Here is a 21,616-nt window from a genome sequence, read left to right as displayed (position 1 = left end):
GAGCGCTAGGTCTGTGAATAGACTAAAGTGAATGTCCTGAAGAAGGTTCCAAAGATGTCATATCAGTGGAGTATGCTGTTACAACATGTATGACTGGGAGGTAGACAACTGCTATTCATGCCTTAGTTTCCTCACCTGTGAAATGTTTACTTTAGTCACAAAGATTTACAGAGATTGTATTAATTCATGTCTGTAACAAGGTTTTGTGGTTTGGAAGATGAGTTAGCAATGCAAAGTAATCATTATAATTTATTTTAGTAAGGCCTGCAGATGTAATTAATTATTTATACAACAGAAATACTTGTCATTGTTTGGTGTTTATCTATCAGATCCATAGGATCTGAGAACTCTCAGAAGAGTGGTCAGTTGCATTTTTTCAATATTTATAAAATATTTCAACCATTAGTAACTTGATGGAAAATGAATACAAGAATTATGTAATAGCCATCTCATCTGTGCTAAACCCATAAACAAACATTCTTTGAGAGAGAGATGTCCCTGTGGGTGCTCCATAGTAGGTATTGGTGCACCCCTGCGCTGTCGACTGGAGTCTTTCAGAGCAGAGTCCTGGGGTCACGTATGCACGGTGCCTGGGTCACATGCATTCAGTGTCCTGACACCTCACATGCACAGGCCCCTCTTTCAGTTCTCTCTTACAGTCCCCAGTCAGAATTGGAGCTCTGCAGTGTTCCTCGGCAACCTATCTTTGTTGCATTTTTACAGTTGGATAAGTAGCTCTTTCTCTCATTTTCTTTAATTAGTTAGTTAGTTCTCTGAGTCCTGTTTACAAGGAAAAATATTTGTTTCTCTTCTACAGTTTATTTTCTTCTTTAAATAGTTAGTTAGGTGCCTGGTTCTCCAGGTTTCAAGCACTATAGCACTTGTAATGATGCTACATCCATATCAGATGGGCCTTCTAAGTGTGTCTGATGTTTAGGGGAGTCCCACGTTCCCATCAATTGCCACCACTGTTCCAAACTGAAGGCGCAAGCCCACAGGGATAGAGACCTGTGCCTCAAGATCAGCTTACTGGAAAAATCACTTCAACCAGCCTCTGACCCAGGGACTGAGCCCTTAGAAGCACCTCAGCTTGATAAGGAAGAGAATTTTTAAAAAGTGTGTCTCGGTGCCTTTGGCTCTGAATCTTGCCTCAGGGAAGGCCAGCACGGCACCATCCACTCTGGCACCGAGATATACTCAGCACGGAGATCAAATTCTCCATTCCTCTGTACCAATAATTCACCAGGTACCCCAGCACCACAGCAACATCCACCATCTACAAATCTCTCCAGAGATGAAGGTGATGTTGTAGAAATATTTTTCTCACCTTAAATCTTTCCTCATACTGATCAGTCCATACTATCAGCACGTACTTGACCAAGAGACCCTGAAACTAAAGAATTTCTTCCTTGGGCTGGCCACCCACGGATGCTACCTTCTATGCCCTACTCAGGGCATTGGCAGTATTGGAGCTTGTGGTGACCCCATTACAGACAACAATCTACTAAACGGTGCATTGTACCATGTGACCTATCTCCGCCTCCAAAATCCTCATCATCACAGTGCCATGAGGAGGTATCCCAAGTCACACATTCCCAAACGACAGCCCCAGGTACATCCCTGGACACCAACTGGTCATCTTCTGCAGATGAGAACATTGCGCCACCACCTCCAATAGCAGCAGATAATTTCACTCATGTCCAAGATCGTTTTTAAAAGAGTGACAGAAGACCTTAATATTATCCTGGAGAAGGTTACAAAGAACCAGCCTGAGCCTATCAACATATTACAATTGGTAACCTTGTCCTGCAATAATGGACCCTGCCAAGGCCATGTGACAGACACCTGTTTCCTTACCACCTACCTGTAAATGATTGGACAGAAAATACTACGTCCCTCTTAAGGACTCCCAATTTCTTTTTACTCACTCCTCCTCAAACTCTGGTTGTGGATGCGGCACATCAAAGGAATAAGCAACAGCAATTTCGGCCTACATCCTCCAACAGAGACAGCAAAAGGTTGAATCTTTTCAGAAGAAAAGTAAATACTTTATCTATGCTCCAATTTAGAGTAGCAAATTATGCTGCCCTCTTGAGTAAATGCATCCACAACAATTATTCCAAACTCAGCACATTTATTAATGACATTCCAGAAACAAAAAAGCAACAGTTTAAGACAATTATCTTGGAGGACAACACGATCTCGTGCACAGCATTACTGGTGGCCCTCAACTCTTCTGAGATGGCCACCAGATCCACAGCCGCTGCAGCAACTCCCACCGCAGCACTTACATCACTGCTGAATGCTTCAGCTATCTCAGCCTGCAAATAAGCAAAACAAAGTCAGCTTTCACTCTATCACAAATCGTACAGTATAGGGGCTCATTTAGATGCAACAGCCTCTTTACCAATGGACAGATTCCTGAGAATCAAGGAACTTGCCACCAGACTTCAGCTCAGCCCTCAGGTCACAACCCACAATTGTCTCCAATTACTGGGACATATGACCTTCTACAATTCAATGGTACAAAACACACACCTGTTCATGCATTATCTTCAGGGTTGGCCCTGAACCATTTACAGATCAAACATACACCCTCTGTCCAAGCCTCTCTCCATTCCTCAAGTGGTAAAACGTTCACTACCGTGGTGGAAAAGAACCACAAATCTACACACAGGTTTACCAGTCACTACCCCAGAGCCCTCTATGACCATTACAACACATGCTTCCCTTACTGGATAGGGAACACACCTGGCACAACATATGGCTGAGGGACTATGGTCCAGCACAAAAAGATCTCTGCACATAAACGTGCAAGAGCTAAGGGTGGTCAGATATGCCTGTGCCCATTTCCTGGAGCTCATTGCCAACAGCTACATCAGAGTCTACACCGACAATGTAGCATGTATGTTTTACATAAACAGACAGGGTGGTGCCTGTTCACACACACTTTGTATGGAGGCCATTGCCCTGTGGAATTGGTGTCTCAAGCACAAAATCACCCTAAATGCGTTCTATCTTAAGGCTCTCAATACCATCACAGATACTTTCAGCAGACCCCTACCTCCTGAGCATGAATGGCAGCTGAACGATGATATTCTCAAACTTATCTTCCATCATTGGGGGGCATTCTGCAATAGATCTGTTTGCCACCTATGACAACAAAAAGTGCATCCTCTTTTGCTCCAGAGTGGAGATAAGCAAAGAATCTTTAGGAGATGCCCTTCTCACCAAGTGGAACTCCCACTTACTATACTCATTCCCACCCATTCCACTTTTGAACAAAATAGTACAGAAAATTAGATAGGGCAAAGCCATAGTCATACTCATAGGCCTGGTATCCCTTCCTCACCAGGATGTCAGTCACACTCCCTCTGACCCCCAATCGCCTCTACCAACCAGGGAAAACAACACACTACCCTACCCATGCTTCACCTCAAGGCATGGTATTTCAATGGTTCTTTGCTCAGGAACTAGAATGGTCTGAACCATTTCAACTGGTTCTATGTCATAGCAGATCCCAATCTACCCGCAAAACCTATATACAGAAATGGAAGTGCTGTTCTCTATTGGCATCAGAAAGACAGATGCCACCAGAAGCAGCACCCCTATCCACACCTTAAACAATCAGGACTTTCAAACTTTCAATGAGCTCTATCAAAGTACACTTTGTTGAAATAATGAAATTCTGTACAAACCAAGATGATACCACAATTTTTCCACATCCAATGACGAAAAAGTTCCTCAAAGGTTTCCAGGCCCTCTATCCTGATGTTAGATCACCACTTGAACCTTGGGATGTCCTTTTAGTGCTAAATACTTGACAGCTCTTTGAACTTATGGTTACCTGTTCCCTATTACTTTTGTCAATGAAAATGGCATTCTTGGTTACCATTATATCAGCTCAATGAGTCGGAGAGATTGCTGCTCTCATGGCCAACCTCCTTATATTATCTTTTTCAAAGACAAAGTGACCCTCTGTACTCATCCAAAATTTTTACCAAATATTCAATCACCTTTCCACATAAATCAGATGATACACCTTCCTATTTTTTCCCCTAAGCCTTATGCCAATCAATTCAAGTCAACGATGCATACATTGGATATCCACTGAGCACTTTCTTTTTACATATATAGGATAATACCTTTCGAGTTCTCATTTAAATTGTTTGTACTGGTTGTGGACTATAACAAAGGCAAGGCCATTTCCTCTCAGAGGCTTTCTGACTGCATTTGCCTCTACTACTGCTCCAACTGAGTTGATCCACCTACCTCTGTGTGAGCCCATTTCAACAGAGCAGTAGCTGCATCCATAGCCTACCTACCCAAGGTTCCCATCGCAGACATATGTAGGGCTGACACATGGACATCTGATCACACTTTCGCTAAGCATTATGCACTCTCACAGGGATTGCTTTCTAGTCTTAACATGGCCAAAGCTGTGTTGTCCATGGCATTCCTGCCTGATCCAAAGTCCCTACCTCCATGATGCATACTGCTCTGAAGTCATCTGCTGTGGAGCATCCTCTCTCCCTCTCTCTCTCTCTTTCTCTCAAAGAGGTTATTCACCGTGTGCAATAAGTGACATTTTTCAAGATGAGCATCCCTGTGGGTGCTTTACTACCCTCCCTGCCTCCCCTCTACTTTGGAGTAGCTAGGCTGGCTCTCCGAGTAGAGAAGGAACTGAAGGGGGGCATGCATGCATGGTTCAGGACACTGAATACACATGGCCAGAGCACATGGCCAGTCTGCACTGACACCTACTGTGGAGCACTCATGGGAACACTCATCTTGAAGAACGTCAGTTACTGTGCAAGGTGAGTAACCTCCTCTTAAAACTGCTGCTGCAACTTTGATTTTCACATTTTGCCTAGAAAATACAGTGTGTCATATTCCTTTTAAGACCCATGCAATATTGACGATACAGTTAGGTGAGAGAACAAAAAGCCACCTTGTACTTATATGGGTTATTCCCACACACAGGACTAGAAACCCCTCAGGTTTGGATTTATAGTTTCTGCCTGATAGTTTGTTGAAGATGCAAGATTTCTTCCTCCGTGGAACAGAATTCGGATTTGGTCCCCAAAACCTTTGGATCACTGAAGAGCTACACAGGCCCTGTACTACTGTAGTGCTTGCCAGTCCCCATGACCCTACAGCTCTTTCAAGGGATCCATGTCCTCCTAATGTCTCTGATTACTGCAGCCATCTAGCTGTCCCCCTCCCCCAAGGGGGTTACAAACTAGGAACAGGAGGTTAGCATATTGTAAATTAATGCTGACACTCTCTGTGTTAATTTGTGCCAGAAATCCACGTGGAATAGAAGGGAGGGATAGAGGTGATATTGCAGAAAGCAACAGTCCTCACACTCTCCCCATCAGTGATAATATCCGAGGGCCAGCACTCTCTCCCTGCCTGGATACACTACTCTGTGGTCTCCTTCACTGCAGGGAAGTCCTAGTCAGAAAGCTTGTGTAGTTCAGTACAAAAAGATTTCCATGTGGTGTACATTTTAAAAATGGTACAGGAGGATTTAGCCCCACAACTTTTATTAATTTTAACAAAATATATGTAGCTAAAGTCCCACAAATTTGGTCATTAATATTACAGTATGTTTCATGTGCCAAGATATGGATTTAGTCAAGCATATTTTATGATACTGTTAGTACACATTGTTAATTTTATATATGTTTTGGGACACAGCACAGTCTGGAGAACTGTCCCCAGAATCTTAACTGGGTTTGGCCTTGGGCAATTTAACCTTTCTGTATCTTAGCTTCTTCAGCTGTAAAATAGGCATAATGGTATATAATTAATTACCACACAGGATTGTTGAATTAAGTAATAAATAAGTGTACTGTGCTTTAAAGATGTAGTGTCTCATTATTGCTGTGTAACTATCTAGTTGTAGCTAAAATGTGAGCATTTTTAAATTAGCAGGATAAAATGATGAGTCAAGTTGTCAAAAGCAAAAATCCAAAAAGTTATACATAGCAGAATAATGCATTTTTTTATTTTTACTAACTCTGACTCATGATTTATATTATGCATTCTACTAAGTTCAAAGTTTTCTTTCACAAAGAGAGCTATATGAAACAGCTGTGCTTCAAACCATTTTACTTCAATTGTAGTTGCAGGTTTTAGAGTTTAAATCATTAACAACCTCTAAGTGAACTTTTATCCAAATGACTGCAAGTCACAAAGAGAACACTTCTCTTTCACCAACTACCTTTTGTGCTTTAGTAAGACCTAGTCCTTTTTCTATTTTTTCCTCCTCCTTCATGTCTTTCTTTGAAGAAAGATGTGTGATTTGTGAAGTAATGAAAGTAGGTATCAGTTAATGAAAACTGCTATACTGGGTTCTTAATGCACATTGGAATTGCTCCTGGATAAAGCTTCATATACCTGCTTTACAGCAGGAAAAAAATAAATTTCAGAAGTTAAGATTGCTGTGTGCACTGTAGGAGTATTATGTAGCAATTAAATCAACCATTGGGGCAATCTAATCTTGATTTCCCCCCCTTTTTGTTAAAGAGTTGTGATTATTTTTTATGCTGACCACATTTTTTTCAGTTCTTTTAAGTGCTCTGGGAATTCTCAAAATCTGATATTATATTATTGCACCAATGCAATTATTTACCCACCACCCTTTTTTTCCCATATAACAACTTACTTTTGGAGGAGGGGGCTGGAGAGAGGTTTTCCACCCTCCCCCCCCACTTAAATATATTGAAATTAACTACACAAGGTGTTGCTTTTTCTCTAAGCACCCTCATAGAATTCTCTTTAAAATCTTGCAATTTTTCCTTCTCCCTTTCCCCTCCCTCTCCTCTCCCCGAAAAGACTTTAATCAGATTTGTTTTTAAAAGTAATCAGTTCTCTCCTTTGGTTTTACAGGAAACCTGGCTGAATTGCAATGTGAATGATCGGCGCACACACACACTCCCCACCACCACCACCCCTTTTCAGATCGAAAACAACTGGGTAAATAATTTAGGAATTGCATCCTCCCCTGGTGAACCCTTCCTAAACGGAGCGCTTGCAATTCGGTGTCTAAAGTACAGCCTGGGAGCCTGGGGGCACCTTCCTCTTTGCTCTGCCTCTGTGTGTGTGTCTCTCTAGCCTGTGTGTGAGCTGGGAGCTCTGCTGCCGCCGCCGCCGCCGCTGCCCTTTGATCCCTGCATTAGTGTTAGTTAGGGGCTTGGAGACACACAGAGAGCAGCCATAGACACCGCCGCACCAGCCCTCATTATTGACACCGCACATAGCACACACTCACTCTCACACAGATTAGAGCCTTCCCATTGAAGAATATTGCGACCGGGGACAAGCCAGGTGCACGACCGGGGGAGGGGGTGTGGGGGGACGAAAGAAAGAAAAGGGGGGAAGCAAAAGAAACCCCCTTCTTGTTGGCTCCAGGAAAACCAGCTTCAATCCCGTTACCCAGCAGAAGAGGAAACCCCCCGCTGCCGGCCGGCCCCGGCCCCCGCTTTTTGCCTGTCTTTGCCCCCCTTTGGTTTTATTTGATCTCCCATTAAACCAAGGAAGAGAATGTGAAAAAAGGGGGAAAATGCCCAGGAGGAAGCAGGAGCAGCCCAAGCGCCTCTCTTCACGTAAGTGCCCCCTCTTTTGCCATTTTCTCCTTCCTTCTCTCCCTGTCTCCTTCCCCTCTGCAGCCTCCTCCGTTGTTTTGTGCATTAGTTTAGGGTTACAGAGGTGAAACTGACAAAGACACAGCCTGGGTTATTCCTCTTTTAGGTCTGAGCTAAGGCAGCCATGTTGGTGATGAACAGCCTTGTGCCCTTTTAATTTTTCCTCTCCCTCTCCTTTCCCCCCTTGCTGTGCTTCCTTCGCCCTCTTCCCCCCTGCCCTCCCCTCTGCGCTGATTGTGCATTTGTGCCGGAGTGCGGGTTTCTCTCTGGGGCCGGCCGGGGGGCTGTTTTATTGGGGTGGGGAGGGGGGTGGCATTAGAGGGGAAGCGGCTGCTGGCGTCTTGTGCAGAATCAATCGAGAGGTCCGTCTCCGGCTAAAGGTTGCGGCTGGGCTTGTCGGCCCCGGAGCCGGGGAGGAGGCAGGAGGAGGGGAAGCGGGGGAGGGCGAGGCGGGGAGCGGCCGAGGAGGGCACAGGGGGTGGGGGACCCACACACACGGAGCCGGGGCTGCTGCTGGGGGGCGGCAGAGGGCAGATCGTGGCATGCGAGGTCCCTGCAGAGCAGAGAGGCGGTGGCGGCGGCGGCGGCGGCAGCAGCAGCGGGAGACAGGATGGGGGCTGCTCCTGGCCGCAATAAAATGAAGGGTCAGACGAGCCAGACTACGCTCCGGCTTCGGTACCGCTGCCCCATGCTAGAAAAAGCACAGCCCGGGACTAAAGTGCATCCCAGCCCTACTAAGCTTCAGGCAGCGGGGTTGACAGAGAGCTCAGCCCCCCCCCCCCGGCTCCTTTGCTGCCCCCTCCCCAATTTTTTTCCCTCTTTGCAAAACAGTTAACTTTTCTCCCTCCCTGCTGGCGTTAAGCGAGCGGATGCTATGGAGCGAGGCAGAGGGGGGAAAGTGCTATAAATATCTTGCCCCGGCGTGGCAGTAGGGTCGGTCTAAGGGTGAATTTCGGGGTCATTTTTCTGTCTCCAGCACATATGTTCAGTGCCTGTCTGCAGCCCCTCCTCGCTGTGCCCCAGGGTTCAGTGTCTGGTGAGAGCTGAACTGCTTATGTGTCAAAGCCATGGTCGGTCACCTGAAGTTCACCAGGGAGGGGGAGGGTTAAGATTGTGGTATATGGTGTGTGCTCTGTTTTTTCCGCTGCAGACAGAGTGCGATCGATTACTCTCTCCATATATATATATATAAAAAATATATATAGCTATCGGGGAAGAGGGTTGAGGCACCGCTTCCCGTCCTAACCCTTTACCACCTCCTGGACACTGGTAACCTGGCACATAAGCCAACGCGGAGGTGGGGGAAGAAATGGCACTTGCAGCTCCACAAATATTTCTCTCTCCCTTTCCGCTGGAGCCGACTCAGAGGGCTTGGGGTTGTACTTTTTTTTTATTTGCCCCTGTGCAGTCCTTTCGCTGTCTGCCCGCTAGAGGATCTGAGTCTGAAACACACGAGCACGCACAGAATTCCCCATATAGAAATGTATCTACTTCAGGAAGCTTGCACAAGTGAGGTCATGAAAGTGCAGTGTCTGTGTTTTGCACCATTACTGCTCTCCTCCACTTCACTGGTCTCTAATAAAAGAAAGAAGAGATTGGAGGGGGCTCTCTCTACTTTGTATGTATATTAATGTGGGTATTGGCATGTACCTCAAACGTGCACAAAATAGGAACTTTGAGAACAGTGAGAAAACAAGATTTTAAATTTAACTTTTTTCGAGGGTGGGGTGACTTGGTAAGGGCAGACAATTCTTCTGGATTGACAGAGTTTGGAAATTGAGTTCTGTGTCTGCAGATCAGATAGCATTGCAGGCAGCTGCAGACAGCCCTGCTGGTGACCTTGACCCTGACCTGGTGTGACTACCCTCTGTCTGACTCTCTAGGGCTGAGATGAAATTCAGTCTCCATTTTAGTTCACTTGGGGTGTGCCTCTCATATTCATAGACAGCTGGTAATTATGCTCAGTTTTATGTATTGGCTGTTCCTCACCCCTCAGGTTGCATGCTGTTACCCCCTCACACAAGACTCCTTGCTCTAGTAAAGGAACCAGGGGTGAATTGAGGAGCAATTACCTTTGTTGAAGTACTGTGCAAATGTAGGTGTTTAAATACAGGACCTTATTTACAGAGCTTTTACTCTCATTTTTGAGCTAAGTAGTGTTGTTTTCCCTGATGTGTGCTGTATGCACTGGATTTTTCTAAACTAATGTCACTTTTGCTTGCTGGGATTTATATATTTATAGACAAATTGCATTGGGATTAAAAGATATTCTTGGCAAATAATGTATTGAGTAATTCAGTAAGAATTGTATGAATGCTGCTATGCATTCAAATGGTCCTACAGAGTTAGAAAATGCCTTGGAAGTTCATTGCAGTTAGTGTGCAAATGCTATAAATAGTGACTTTTGTGACAGTAGTGTTGTGTACTTAATTTAAAATAATTTAATTAAAAATCATTGAAACAGTAATAGGAGAATGTTGTGGTTGCACAAATAAGCACTCAAGGCTGGAAATGAAATAGTTAAGCATGTCCTCACAACCTTAACCCTTCCATCCATTATGTATTTATATTATGATGGTTTTTATTTGCATAATAACTTGCTAATTCTTAAATGCAATATATTTATATTGCTGTATATCTACAGTTGCTGTGTACAAGAGATGTACCAGGTAAAGTGTATTAAAGTCCATTATATTGAAAAACACACAGTAAAATGTTCACAACATACTACTGGCTAACTATAACTGAAAATACAGTGAAAATTTGCAGACATACCTAGTATACTTAAAAGTGCAACGTGTCTCCTATGACTAGGCCTGTTTACTTTAATAGGACTCACTTTGCCCAAAAATGTATATTTTCAGGATTTATGCACTAGTTGCTTCTTAGTTAATGGCCTTATTCCTTGAATTACATTTAGGAAAGGTAGTATTGTCCATCAAAAAGAAATTGCAGCAGCATAATACATGGTTACTGACTAAAGCCCCAATTCTGTATTTACAGAAATTGCCCACAGTTGAAACCATTTACATATGTAAAGTTACCAGTATTTGTAAGGTTGGGGCCTCAATTATTAAAACACACGCGTCTTTGAGAAAAAAGTATATAAAAAGTTTATCAAAGTTACACTCCACTGTTACAACAATGAATGCAATGTAAATATAGGAGAATTAAAACAATTGCAAGATTTTAGCCATATGTTTCCAAGGTTGTAAAATAAAAGGTATATTATGTTGTATTGAGAAACAGAATTGCCTATTTTGGGGCTTTTTTATGAGCAAGACATTCCATAATTGAAGTTTTTAACTAGATACTGACACAATGCCTACCTCCCACACCTTATAAAATACAATGGATGCTTTTTTCTGTTTTTTTTTTTTTTTTTAAGGTGCAAATGAGTAAGGCTAAGATTTAACAAATTGCTGTGGCGTCCTTAGCTCCATTACTACCCATCCTCACAACATTTTTCACTGGACACTTAAGTGAGACTATGCTACACATTGCTTTGTTAATTTACAAACCTTATAATAATATTTTTATTACTCTTGCCATGCATACTGGGTGTGGTTTTCAAATGTTTGTGATTAACATAAATCAATCGGTTTTCACCGGGACACTCAAAGGCTGTCTCCTCAATGAGATGCCTTGCATGTTCAAAAGCTTCAGAGGGGTAGACAAGTTAATCTGTACAGGATAAACCTTAAAAACAACAAATAGTCTGGTAGCACTTTAAAGACTAACAAAACATGTAGCTCATGGTATCATGAGCTTTCGTGGGCACAGCCCACTTCTTCAGATGACAGAAGTGGGTTGTGCCCATGAAAGCTTATGATACCATCTACATGTTTTGTTAGTCTTTAGAGTGCTACCAGACTATTTGTTGTTTAAGTGTATCCTCAATGAGGGACGTTCCCATAGCCTATCTACTTCAGTGCTTAGAGGTAATTTTAAAAAAGTTGTAAGTATGTGCTTTGCTTGTTTACTTTCTCTTCTCATTCTGAATTGTTTTTCTAGGACTTTCCAATAAAAATTCACTTTCTGGCAGAGACCAGACCTTATTGGAAACATGCCAGTCTGAAAAGTGAAAGTTTCAGAAAATTGAGGTTTGAAACAGGTGATTAGAATGGAAACTTTCAAGTCACTATTACTATAGTAGTCACTATTGTTTTTGTCTTTAATTCAGTTTCAAGGGCTTACAATATGTGCAGAATGCAAACTAGTATACTGATGTAATTTAGTTTATATACTATATACTTATAATTTAACACATCTGGACAGTGCCCTCAGATGTTGAATTGCTATTGTCTGAGGAATGTGTCTAATCAAGACCAAACTGATGTATACCTTTCTGTTGGATTTATTTTGCTAATTGAGTAGATTGGCACTAACAGCATAGTTGTATTTTAGGAGGATACTTATAACTGATTAGGACTGTATCCTAGGCATGATAACTAAATATTCCCTTATGTTATTATGAAGCTGAATTTCAACTGTCTCATATTCTATACCTAATTTACCATAAAGGCTTTTTCTATATCATTTTTTGTTGAAATGTATTGACAAAAGCAGCGTAAAGAAAATTGGGCTTGATAAATTCAATATTATTTAAAGTTTCTTTCCTCTATTTTATGTTTGTTTTGGAATTTTATAGGTAGAGACTACAGTAGGTATGAGATTTTGAAAAGGCTATCCATATGTTAGAAGAATCTTTTTGCTTTCATGCTAGAATCTAGAGCTGCCAATGAAATGGGCTTTTGTCAGCAACAGGAGTCTCCCTCTCTCTTTTAATAGTATTTATTACCTTACCCGCAGACATCATATGTACGTGGAAAAGCTTTTAACATAGTTTCTATTTATTATTTTTAACCTCTTGCCACTGCAGGGGTCATGATATAGCTCATTGCCAACAAGAGAATACATGTAGGGAAAATTATTAGTCTTAGTGTGTTTGGGTTAATAATTTCATTGCTATCACTGTAGTTATCCTAGTGGTATTGTGGTGCATCTTTTAACTAAAGAGCAGTGTGAGATGCATGCAGTGCTGTCTGCATTGTTCCACCTAAAAATATTGTGATTCTATTTGGTCCTTCCCATGGATCCCTTGAGGAAGAAAAAACACATAAATAAGGTATGCTGAAATAAATTAGGTACATAGTTCTAACCCCAAAGAATTAACTCTTGTTAAATTTTTAAAAATAATTTCTCAGCAGTACACTGGGACACTTGTCAAAAGTCACACAAAGGTAGTATGTGTCCTAAAGCTGTGCAGTAGTACAAAACATTAATACATCATGTTGCCAGAGCATAAATTAGACTGCCCAAGAGCCAGCTTTGGTGCTTACTGAGCCATGTCTGATTTTAGGATCTTTTGAATGGCATTACACTAATTTGCATCCCCACCCTATCTCTAAAGTACCAGTGCAACTCGTAACAGCCCCAACAAAAGGAACCGTGGTGGCATAGTGTGGATGGTTGGCGTAAAGAGACATCAGAACAGAATGCATTTTTTTAAATATACAAGAAAATAATTTAACTTCACCTTTTGTAAATGAAGTGATTTTTTTTCTTTTTTGTTCTCTTCATACGTAAGAAGGTAGGGATGGAGGGAATTAAGGAAACAAATAAAACCAAACAGCCAAGAGAAGCTCGTCTGTTCAGAATGAAGTATTAGTAATTTCCTATAATTTAATCAGACCAGATCCCAGAACAAGATAATGAGAGCGTGACCTACAAAAGAGAACTTTTTGGAAGTTAAAAGGTTTTCTAGCATAAGCATAAGCCATGTGACTTGTCATAAAACACCATATGTGAGAGACTTTTTTGTTTTACCCCTATTGAAAGAAATCAAGATCTAGACATCAGTTCAGATGTCTATGAAGAGGCAATTTGGCTTATGCCTAGAATCCCTTCACAGTTACATCTTAGTTAAACCACTTCACAGTCATAATTGAGGAGTGTATTTTGTAAATAATGTGCCCTGTTGTACAATATTCTGCTGCCTAGTTTGCCAGGTGTAGTACTATAATTCATACCGTTTAGGTATAAATGTACAAAACACTTCATAGTGTAAGGAAGCTGAAAGTCTTCTGATATATTTTTTAAGAAAATGTTTGCCAAAGTCTAGTCTTCAAAATAGCCAACAGTACATCATAAATTCCAGTTTGAGGGTTTTCTTTTTTCTTTTTTTTCTCCCACAAGCAAGCCTTGTATTTTCATTCTAAGTTTGTAAATTACATTTATATGGCATGAAAGTACAGCACATGACTAGATTCTGAAGCTAAAAGACCCAAAAAGGTGAATATTATTCCCTAAAGTGACCTTTTAGAAGGAATTTCTTCTACCATAGTTTCATAAATTAAAATAATGAAAACCTAGGCTTGATTCTGATCTTAGATACACGGGCACATTTTGCTGGATATCTTGTAAAATCAAGCTACTGAAGCTACTCCCATAAATTGCAGTGTAGTTAATTTTACAAAATGTTCAATGATACAAACCCAGAGGTCTGAGATAAGAATGTCTTTTAGTGCCTTTCTTTTTCACAGATGGACTCTGGGTCATAGTTAAATGCAGTAAGTGTGATGTTCCCAGGAGGCACTTTTTCTCTTATAGATGTATCTGTGTCAGCATGAATAGTCTGACTTCCTCTTGGGTCAAGACACCAAAGTTTTTGGGGGCTTAATTCTAACCTCAGTTAGCTCAACAGAGGTACAGTCCTGTCCCTTAGTTCTTCCTGTCCTGCAGAGGATTTCCTGCTGTGCAAGGTGATTCGATTGAATAATTGGTTCCCTGGTTAAAACAAAGAAAATACTCCCTTTTCTGCAGCACAGACTGAATTTTAAGACTCCAGACTGAAAATCCAAATTCAATTCATTTGGAATATCCACAGAAGACAAGTCTTATCTATCTTCCTGGAGAGAGAAAAGAAGAGGAAAAAACAGACTTCAAGAGGCCTTTTCTCTTTTCACGCCAACACTTTGGTAGCACAAATGGAGTGAGAGAATAGGTAGAACTGATGACGGTTAACTCATGTAGCAGCAAAAAAGCACTAGAAGAGAAGTAGGTGGTAGGAGAAACTATAAGACCTCCAAGGAAATCGAATTCTCTTTTCCTTTGATCCCTTCATCACTGCCTCAAATGCAGAAAAAGAATAAGAATCAGTCACCAGTTGCCAGGTCTGCCTGTGAAATAGTAACTTAGAGGTGAAATGTTCTGCCTGTAAATCAAAAGCCAGAGAAAACACTGTGGAACTTGTACATAAGGCTCCCAGTACTTCTATCTGAAGCAGGGCTGCAAATCCAAGGTCAAGGAAAGAACTGGGAGAGAGGACTCTTCATATTTATCAGTCAGGAGGCCTGGATGGAGACACCTGTAGGGAGTAGAACCTAGATGGAGGGAAACCTCAGCTGAGCAGGGCCCCAAAGACCTGGAGAAAAGGCTATAAGCAGGGCTGTTGTTTGGGGGGTGGAAGGGAGAGAAGATGAGGGCATTTGCCTTTGGGGGGTCTGGTGATTTAAAAGGGCCCAAGCTCGGTGTCTTTCCATAGTCTCACCTCTTCTATTGGAGGCCCTACCCTTTCCGGGTAGTCCACTACCTCCCGACGTTGTCCAGGTCCCAGCAAAGTGTTGCCAGCCCTGGCTATAAGGATGGCAAAGCACTGGACACCAAGGCTAGAGGACTTTGAGACTGGGTTGCTTTGAGTTTTTCTGAATCTTTGTTTCTGCAATAAAGAAAAGGCCCTGAGAAAAGGAACTGGAATGGTGCAACAGTGCAAATGTTTGGGCCACTATTTCACTTTCCTGGCTGGGGGATCAGCCTGCCAACTTACGAGAACATTTACACTTAGGCTTTGTCTACATGAAAGTATGCAAATGAAGTGCTGATTAGCATTTTGTCACACTTCATTTTCATAATTTATTTGAGCCATTTTTGCGCAAGCGGTTTTGCGCAAAAACAAGCAGCATGGATGTTTCCTTTTTGTGCAAAAAGAAAACGTCTTCTGTGGATATTCCAAAAACCCCTCGCACAAAAACGGCTTGAATAGATTATGAAAATGAAGCATGACAAAATGCTAATCAGCACTTCATTTGCATATTCTCTGCCCACAAAAGCCAGCAGTGTTGACAAAGCCTCACAGTAGAACTTCAGTTACAGAAGCCTTGGGAATGGAAGTTGTTTATAACGCTGAACATAACACTATGGTTGTTCTTTCAAAAGTTTACAACTGAATATTGACTTAATACTTTGAAATTTTACAATGCAGAAGAAAAATGCTGCTTTAACCCACTGAATTTGCCCTTCTTTCTTTCTTTCTTTTTTTTTTTTTTTTTTTTTTTAAGTCTCTGCTGCCTGTGTACTTCCAACTTCAAATTAGACGTGTGGTCAACTGCTCGGTTCTTTACACTGACATTGTACTATACTGCACATTCCACTCGTAATGCATCTTCCACCACTATATTTTTCATACTCTGTGTCCCTTACCAGTCCCTAGTGTAAGATACAGCGACCTTGGGGCTACTCTAATTTATACACTGCTTCCCATGGGCCCCGAACCAGTGCATTTTAACTATATCCTGATCCATCCCATTTCCTGTGAACTGACAGAGCTCTTTTGCCTTCTGCATTGAAATGAGAAACCCTATGCACATGAGCTAGTCTGAGGGGGTACCTTCTGTCCATTTTAATGTCCTTTTACACTGATGTAAAAGGGCCTTGACAAAAGTGTGACTCAAATTCTTGAAATCATTGCGTTAGAAGGCAATTGAGTGGCCTGTATGAAATGAGTTGGCGAACTTATTAGTGTTCTGAAAGTAAAAGTGTGCATATATAATTTTTAAAAATCACAATTGGCACACTGTCTCAGCAGTGAAACCAAAGACTGGACATGGAGAGGAAACTTCCCTCGCTTCTTGATGTGGTCCCCAGAGAGAGAATTTAGATGCATTATTAGGGAAGGATGGAGAAATGCATTACTGTTGTTTATGCAGTAACTGTTTGATAGGAAGTTACAAGACTTTATTTTCCTGTATCATTGATTTGAGATGAAGTCTGTGTTTTCCTTAAAATAAAACAAGGTTTGAGGGAAGAAGGTGTTTCTTCAGTCCTAGAATGTTGCTTATATCACCTCTGACCTCTGTCCAGGGTCAAAAGCTGGGGCAGTGTCTTAACATGTTGCAGAGTGAGCAATGCTTAGTTCCACATGGAGAGGACTGCTTCACCATTTTAGCCTATAACTATGAGTAGCTTCCTAATCCGCTCTCATTTGGCTCTGCTTGTTAACCCCAAGCAATCCTCTCAGGGGCACAGAAAGCAGCTGGTAGAAAACACAGCATGACAAAACAAACACTACTTGAAGTTTCCTGTAGATAGGTACCAGACTGCCTTCTCTGTGGGAAAAATTAAAAACACAAAGAATATAATTTACCATGTTCTAATCTGACTTAAGGAAAGAGGGGAAAAAGTCAAATTACAGCGAGCTGGATTTCCGTGACATTTATAGCATAGAGGAGTAATTTCACTATCAAGAGGCAGGAATGCAACAAGCTGAAATCTTTGTTTCTGAACCCATGGGAATGCTATCATACTTAAAGTACTTTGAATGAGCAGGAGAGGGAACAAAAGTAAGCATTTTAAATGGCAAATCAGATGCATGTTATCTATGAGAAATATTGCAGTAGAAATTAAATACAGAAAAATGAAACACTAATTAAACATAAAAATCTTTGTTAGAGCTGCCACGCTGTCCTGATGTCATGGGTTATGCTCGAGTTTTGCAGTGCATATGGTATATGAGATCACCTTTTACTTTGTGACCTCTTGATAGAGGACGTGAGCACAATAGGGATAATTAAGGACACTGTAGCAGCTTGAGCTTGTTTTGTTTATCTCAGTCTAAATACTATGGTAACAAGGTTTTTTAATTGATTTCCTTGTTTGTTTTATTAGACTAATCACTTGAATAACCATTATACAGCTAGTCTCTTGCAATAGCTCCCAATACTGTAGTAGCACTAGTAAGATTCAGTGTTTTGAACCATTACTGTAGAAAACATTATTAATAAAAAGGAAACAATTACAGCATACATTTGATAACTGCTTTTTAAACTTTAAAATTCACTGAATTCAAATTAACTTTATTTTTAAATTACAACTTAAAACTAAGTGTGTCAGTTATGGGCCAGATTCACAGGCCCTCACACTGCTGCCTTTAGACTTCTTGGATGACGCAACGGCAGTGGAAGCTGCTTGTGTGTTCCTCCTTGTGGATGGTATTGGGGAGTTCCTGGTGGGTTGAGAGCCAGCATAACTGGCTTTTATTTCTACAGCCCAGTGTAGGGAGTGTGTTGGGGTAGAAAGTGGTGGAGAGGAGGTTGTGGTTAGAGCACAGAGCTTTCCAGCTATCTGCATCTAGTAGGCTGTTGCCAGCTGACATAAGTTCGAGCAGTCCCTGGACCTGAACAAAGTGTTGCCTCTGTTTTGGGAGATTTCTGGGTCTGGTGCAATGCCAACTTAGATGAACTTTAAAGTTCATCTGGACAGTTCACAGGAAAGGGGCTTCAAATTTCCAGGGTTCTTGTTTTTCCTCTGGATCATCTAGGACAGGGTGACCAACCTCTGATTCCGCGGCCACATGTGGCTCTTCAGAAGCTAATCTGCAGCTCCTTGCTTGAGTTATAGGCACCAATTTTCCACTGTCCTGGGAGCGTTCACTGCCTAACCCCCACGTGGTGCTTAGTCCTGCCATGAGTGCTGGCGCTCGCGGTTCCTTCCAATTCTATGATTCCCCCATATCCTGCCTCTCCCTGAGCCTGCTGCACCCTCAGTCCTTCCCCACAGCCTCCTGGATGCTGTGACATAGCTGATTGCAGTGGATAGGAGGTGCGGGCAGGGAAAGGGAGGTGCTCATTGGCAGGAGGTGGGAGCAGATGTGGGGGTGGGGAGAGTTGGCAATGTACATTGGTAAATTTTAGGGATGTGGAAGTGCATGAGACTGGATTAATTGGTTAATATTCACGGTGACATGCAGGCTCCTGGTATGCGTGGGCACTCGGATTTTAAGCCAGCTCCATGCACATACCAGCTCTCAGGGAGCCGCCTACCCTCCCCCGCCCTCACTCCTGCCTGTGTATTAGAGGCAGCAGTACAGGAGGGGGGGGGGGCAGGTGGGAGCCAGTATTTGCAGGGAGCCAGCTTTAAAGCCAGCTCCCTGTGTCCACTCGCTCCCAAAGAGCCACTTGCCCTCTCTCCTCCCACGTGTAATCACAGAATTTCCAGTGATTACATGGTTATTTAATTAAATGCATTTTAATATCCCTAGTAAATTTTGGCTCCTTTTCAGGCTCAGGTTGGCCACCCCTGAATTAGGAACTTTTGTTGAGAGTCTACCCTTACTCCTTGAGCTAACACAGTGCAGACTACTTTTCTTTGCCCTCCTGATTAATTGTTGGTTGATATTGCTATACTGACAAGAACGTCTCTGAATACAGTAGTGGTAGGGGAAATGTGCATTCTTCTTTTCCTCGTTTGCCTATTCTAAAAGAATTAGAGTATAATAACCCCTTGCTTCATTCCTGCAACTGATTATAAATCTTGTTCAGTTTCCGTCTCTAGCTAGTGTTCACGATATCTTTTCTAGATTACATGGAGAAGACATGGCATGTGATGTTTGGTCAGTCTTTTCCTACAGATAAGATGCAGCATCATCCATTTCTCAGTAATATCATTTTTTCATCAGTGTCATTTTCTGATGACTACAACCTGTTTCAGGAATTGATAGTTTGAATGAGAGATTATTTGGAATTGGATGCTACTATGGTTCTGGAGAAGGCACACTGTTTCTTTAATACCTTGAAGACTAAGGAAAAGGTGTCAATTACCATTTCCATTAATGAAGGCATGTTGAACCTTGCTTGGGAATCTGGTTAACTCTGGAATCTACATCTGAGGTCAAGAAAACTGATCACTTATACCAGGTCCTTCTTCAGCTTGCTTCACTCACCCACTACTGGATCTTGAGTTTATCTGGTTAGTTATAGACATCTTGAAGGGTGGTCAAGTAGAATGTCATCTGAGAGAGGGGCTGGGAAGAACAAAGGTATACTGGGAATTCAGAAGTTGCTAATTATCAGCCCAACATGGCTAAATACCAGTACTTATTTGTCTTAATGTTTCTCTTTGTGACCATCTCTCTTTGAGGAGCTTGGGTAAAATAAACGTGGACATTGCCTTAAGATGGTCAAATGGTTTCTGTACTTTTTTGGCAAACATTTTACAATGTTTTTATTTCTTCAACGACAGGTGTAACCCTTCAAAGAGCTCCCTAGCTTAAATCTTCCAGCCTTTAAGCTGGAACAAGGCCAAGGTAGAATTCTCCCCTGGAAAGGAGAGGGTCGTCTCAGTTCTAAAAGAGATGATTCATTTGAAAGATAAAAGAAACCAAATATATTGTGAAGTTTCTGGGACTGATTGATTATATCCAGAAGAAAAAGAGCATTTTTTTAAATCTTCTTTTCAGATTCCAGAGTCAGTATGGACACTTTCTGGAACTCCTGGAAAAGGAGACTAGATTCAACAGCAATTGAAGTTCATTTTAGAGATGAAGTTTTTTTCAGCTTACTCGTCTTCTGCATCTGCCCCACCACAAATTTGATACTTCACTCTGAACCTAGATCAGTTCTCCACTTCTAGTTTGGGAACATCTCTTTGTCTCATTTGTGCAGCACCTATTACAATGGAGCCTTGATCTTCAGGTGCTACTACATTTGAACTTTAGAACTGTACAGTTCTTTAGAAACCCACAAGTGGGAATATGCTGAGTTCCCCCTGGAATTTGAAAACAATGACTACTGTTCTTTGAGAGTGGTGCGTCAGAGTTCTATGCTCACATAGGACTTCAGGATGTAGTACAAGGAACTGAGATGGTGGGGGGACTGCATGGCCCTTTTATGTATCATTGGCCGCACAATGGGGCACTGATGCACAACCAGTAGGCACTCTGGAAGGTGGGGGCAGAAGGGTACAAATTCCACAAATGCATAGACAACGTTTTCAAAGAATACTTGTGAGTAATCTTCATTTTCCAAGGCCAGAGCTTTGTTTCTAGAATCCTTTTTTAATAAGCCAATTGTAATTCTGTTTAGCTCAATTAAGAACCTCCTGGTAATTTAAACCATTGTTTTGGCAATGCACACATCATCTTGCAACAGGTATTGGTAATGTAATGATGAAAATATTTACACAAGAAAAATAAAAGTCAAGGAAGCAGATAATTGACCGATTTATCAACCTTAGCAGACAATTTTTTCTGATAATATTGTGGCAGCTGTAGTAAATTTACTTCTGATTGCTTAAGGGGATAAATCCTGTATGGTGTGTAAAACACATAATAGCCAGGGGAGCTGACGGACTTGCTGAGCGCCTGGGCAAGGTGTGTGTAGGGGGGAGGGAGGGACTTGGTGCTCTTGGGAGGGCAGTCAACCATCAGCACAGCATGGCACATGCCATGTTGGGCCACTCCCTCCTTCCTCTTCCCCCGCAGTCAGCCATCAGGGCTGCCAGACACGCAGCACTCAGCATTCCAACAGCAATTTAAAGGGCCCAGCTCTCTGGTCATCACTGCTGCTGCAGCATCAGCAGGAGCCATGGGCCTTTTTGGATCACTGGGTCTTGGGGCAGTTGTCCCCTTTACTTTCTTGTCAGCACGCCTGATTATAGCCACCCCTTCAAGCAAATGGGTAAAGGAGCAGATATTCAGCTTGTGTAACTGCCTCCTAGATTGGCCTTTTGACTAATGGTGTGTCCTTAGGTGTTGGATCTAGGGTAGATGGGGGTACAGCGGCACCCCTGGTTTGAAGTGATTTCCGTTATATACACAGGAGTTACAATTTTGTTCAATGGCTTTCCATATCCTCACTATAAAAATGGTTTCAGCACCTCTGGGTGTGTTCTGTGAGGAAAATTTTAAA

At 42.0% G+C, this 21,616-nt stretch overlaps 1 protein-coding gene across 8 annotated transcripts in view; it reads left to right on the top strand.

Annotated features, from left to right (window-relative positions):
- The first annotated feature begins 6,205 nt into the window (after nt 1-6,205).
- ZNF827 (zinc finger protein 827) overlaps nt 6,206-21,616 on the top strand; it is a 146,266-nt gene continuing 130,855 nt past the window's right edge. For 7 of the 8 annotated variants that reach the window (XM_075929980.1, XM_075929976.1, XM_075929977.1 and 4 more), the window contains exons 1-3: nt 6,206-6,326; nt 6,898-6,984; nt 7,420-7,613. In XM_075929980.1, coding sequence (XP_075786095.1) covers nt 6,923-6,984; nt 7,420-7,613 — 256 coding nt within the window. In that variant the 5' untranslated portion in view covers nt 6,206-6,326; nt 6,898-6,922. Of the gene's footprint in view, nt 6,327-6,897; nt 6,985-7,046; nt 7,614-21,616 lie in introns of those variants that run through there. The other variant, XM_075929979.1, reaches the window with a different exon arrangement.

This window comes from Pelodiscus sinensis, chromosome 5 (genome assembly GCF_049634645.1).
Source record: "Pelodiscus sinensis isolate JC-2024 chromosome 5, ASM4963464v1, whole genome shotgun sequence".
NCBI lineage: Eukaryota > Metazoa > Chordata > Testudines > Trionychidae > Pelodiscus > Pelodiscus sinensis.
This window is presented reverse-complemented; position numbering and strand designations above follow the sequence as displayed.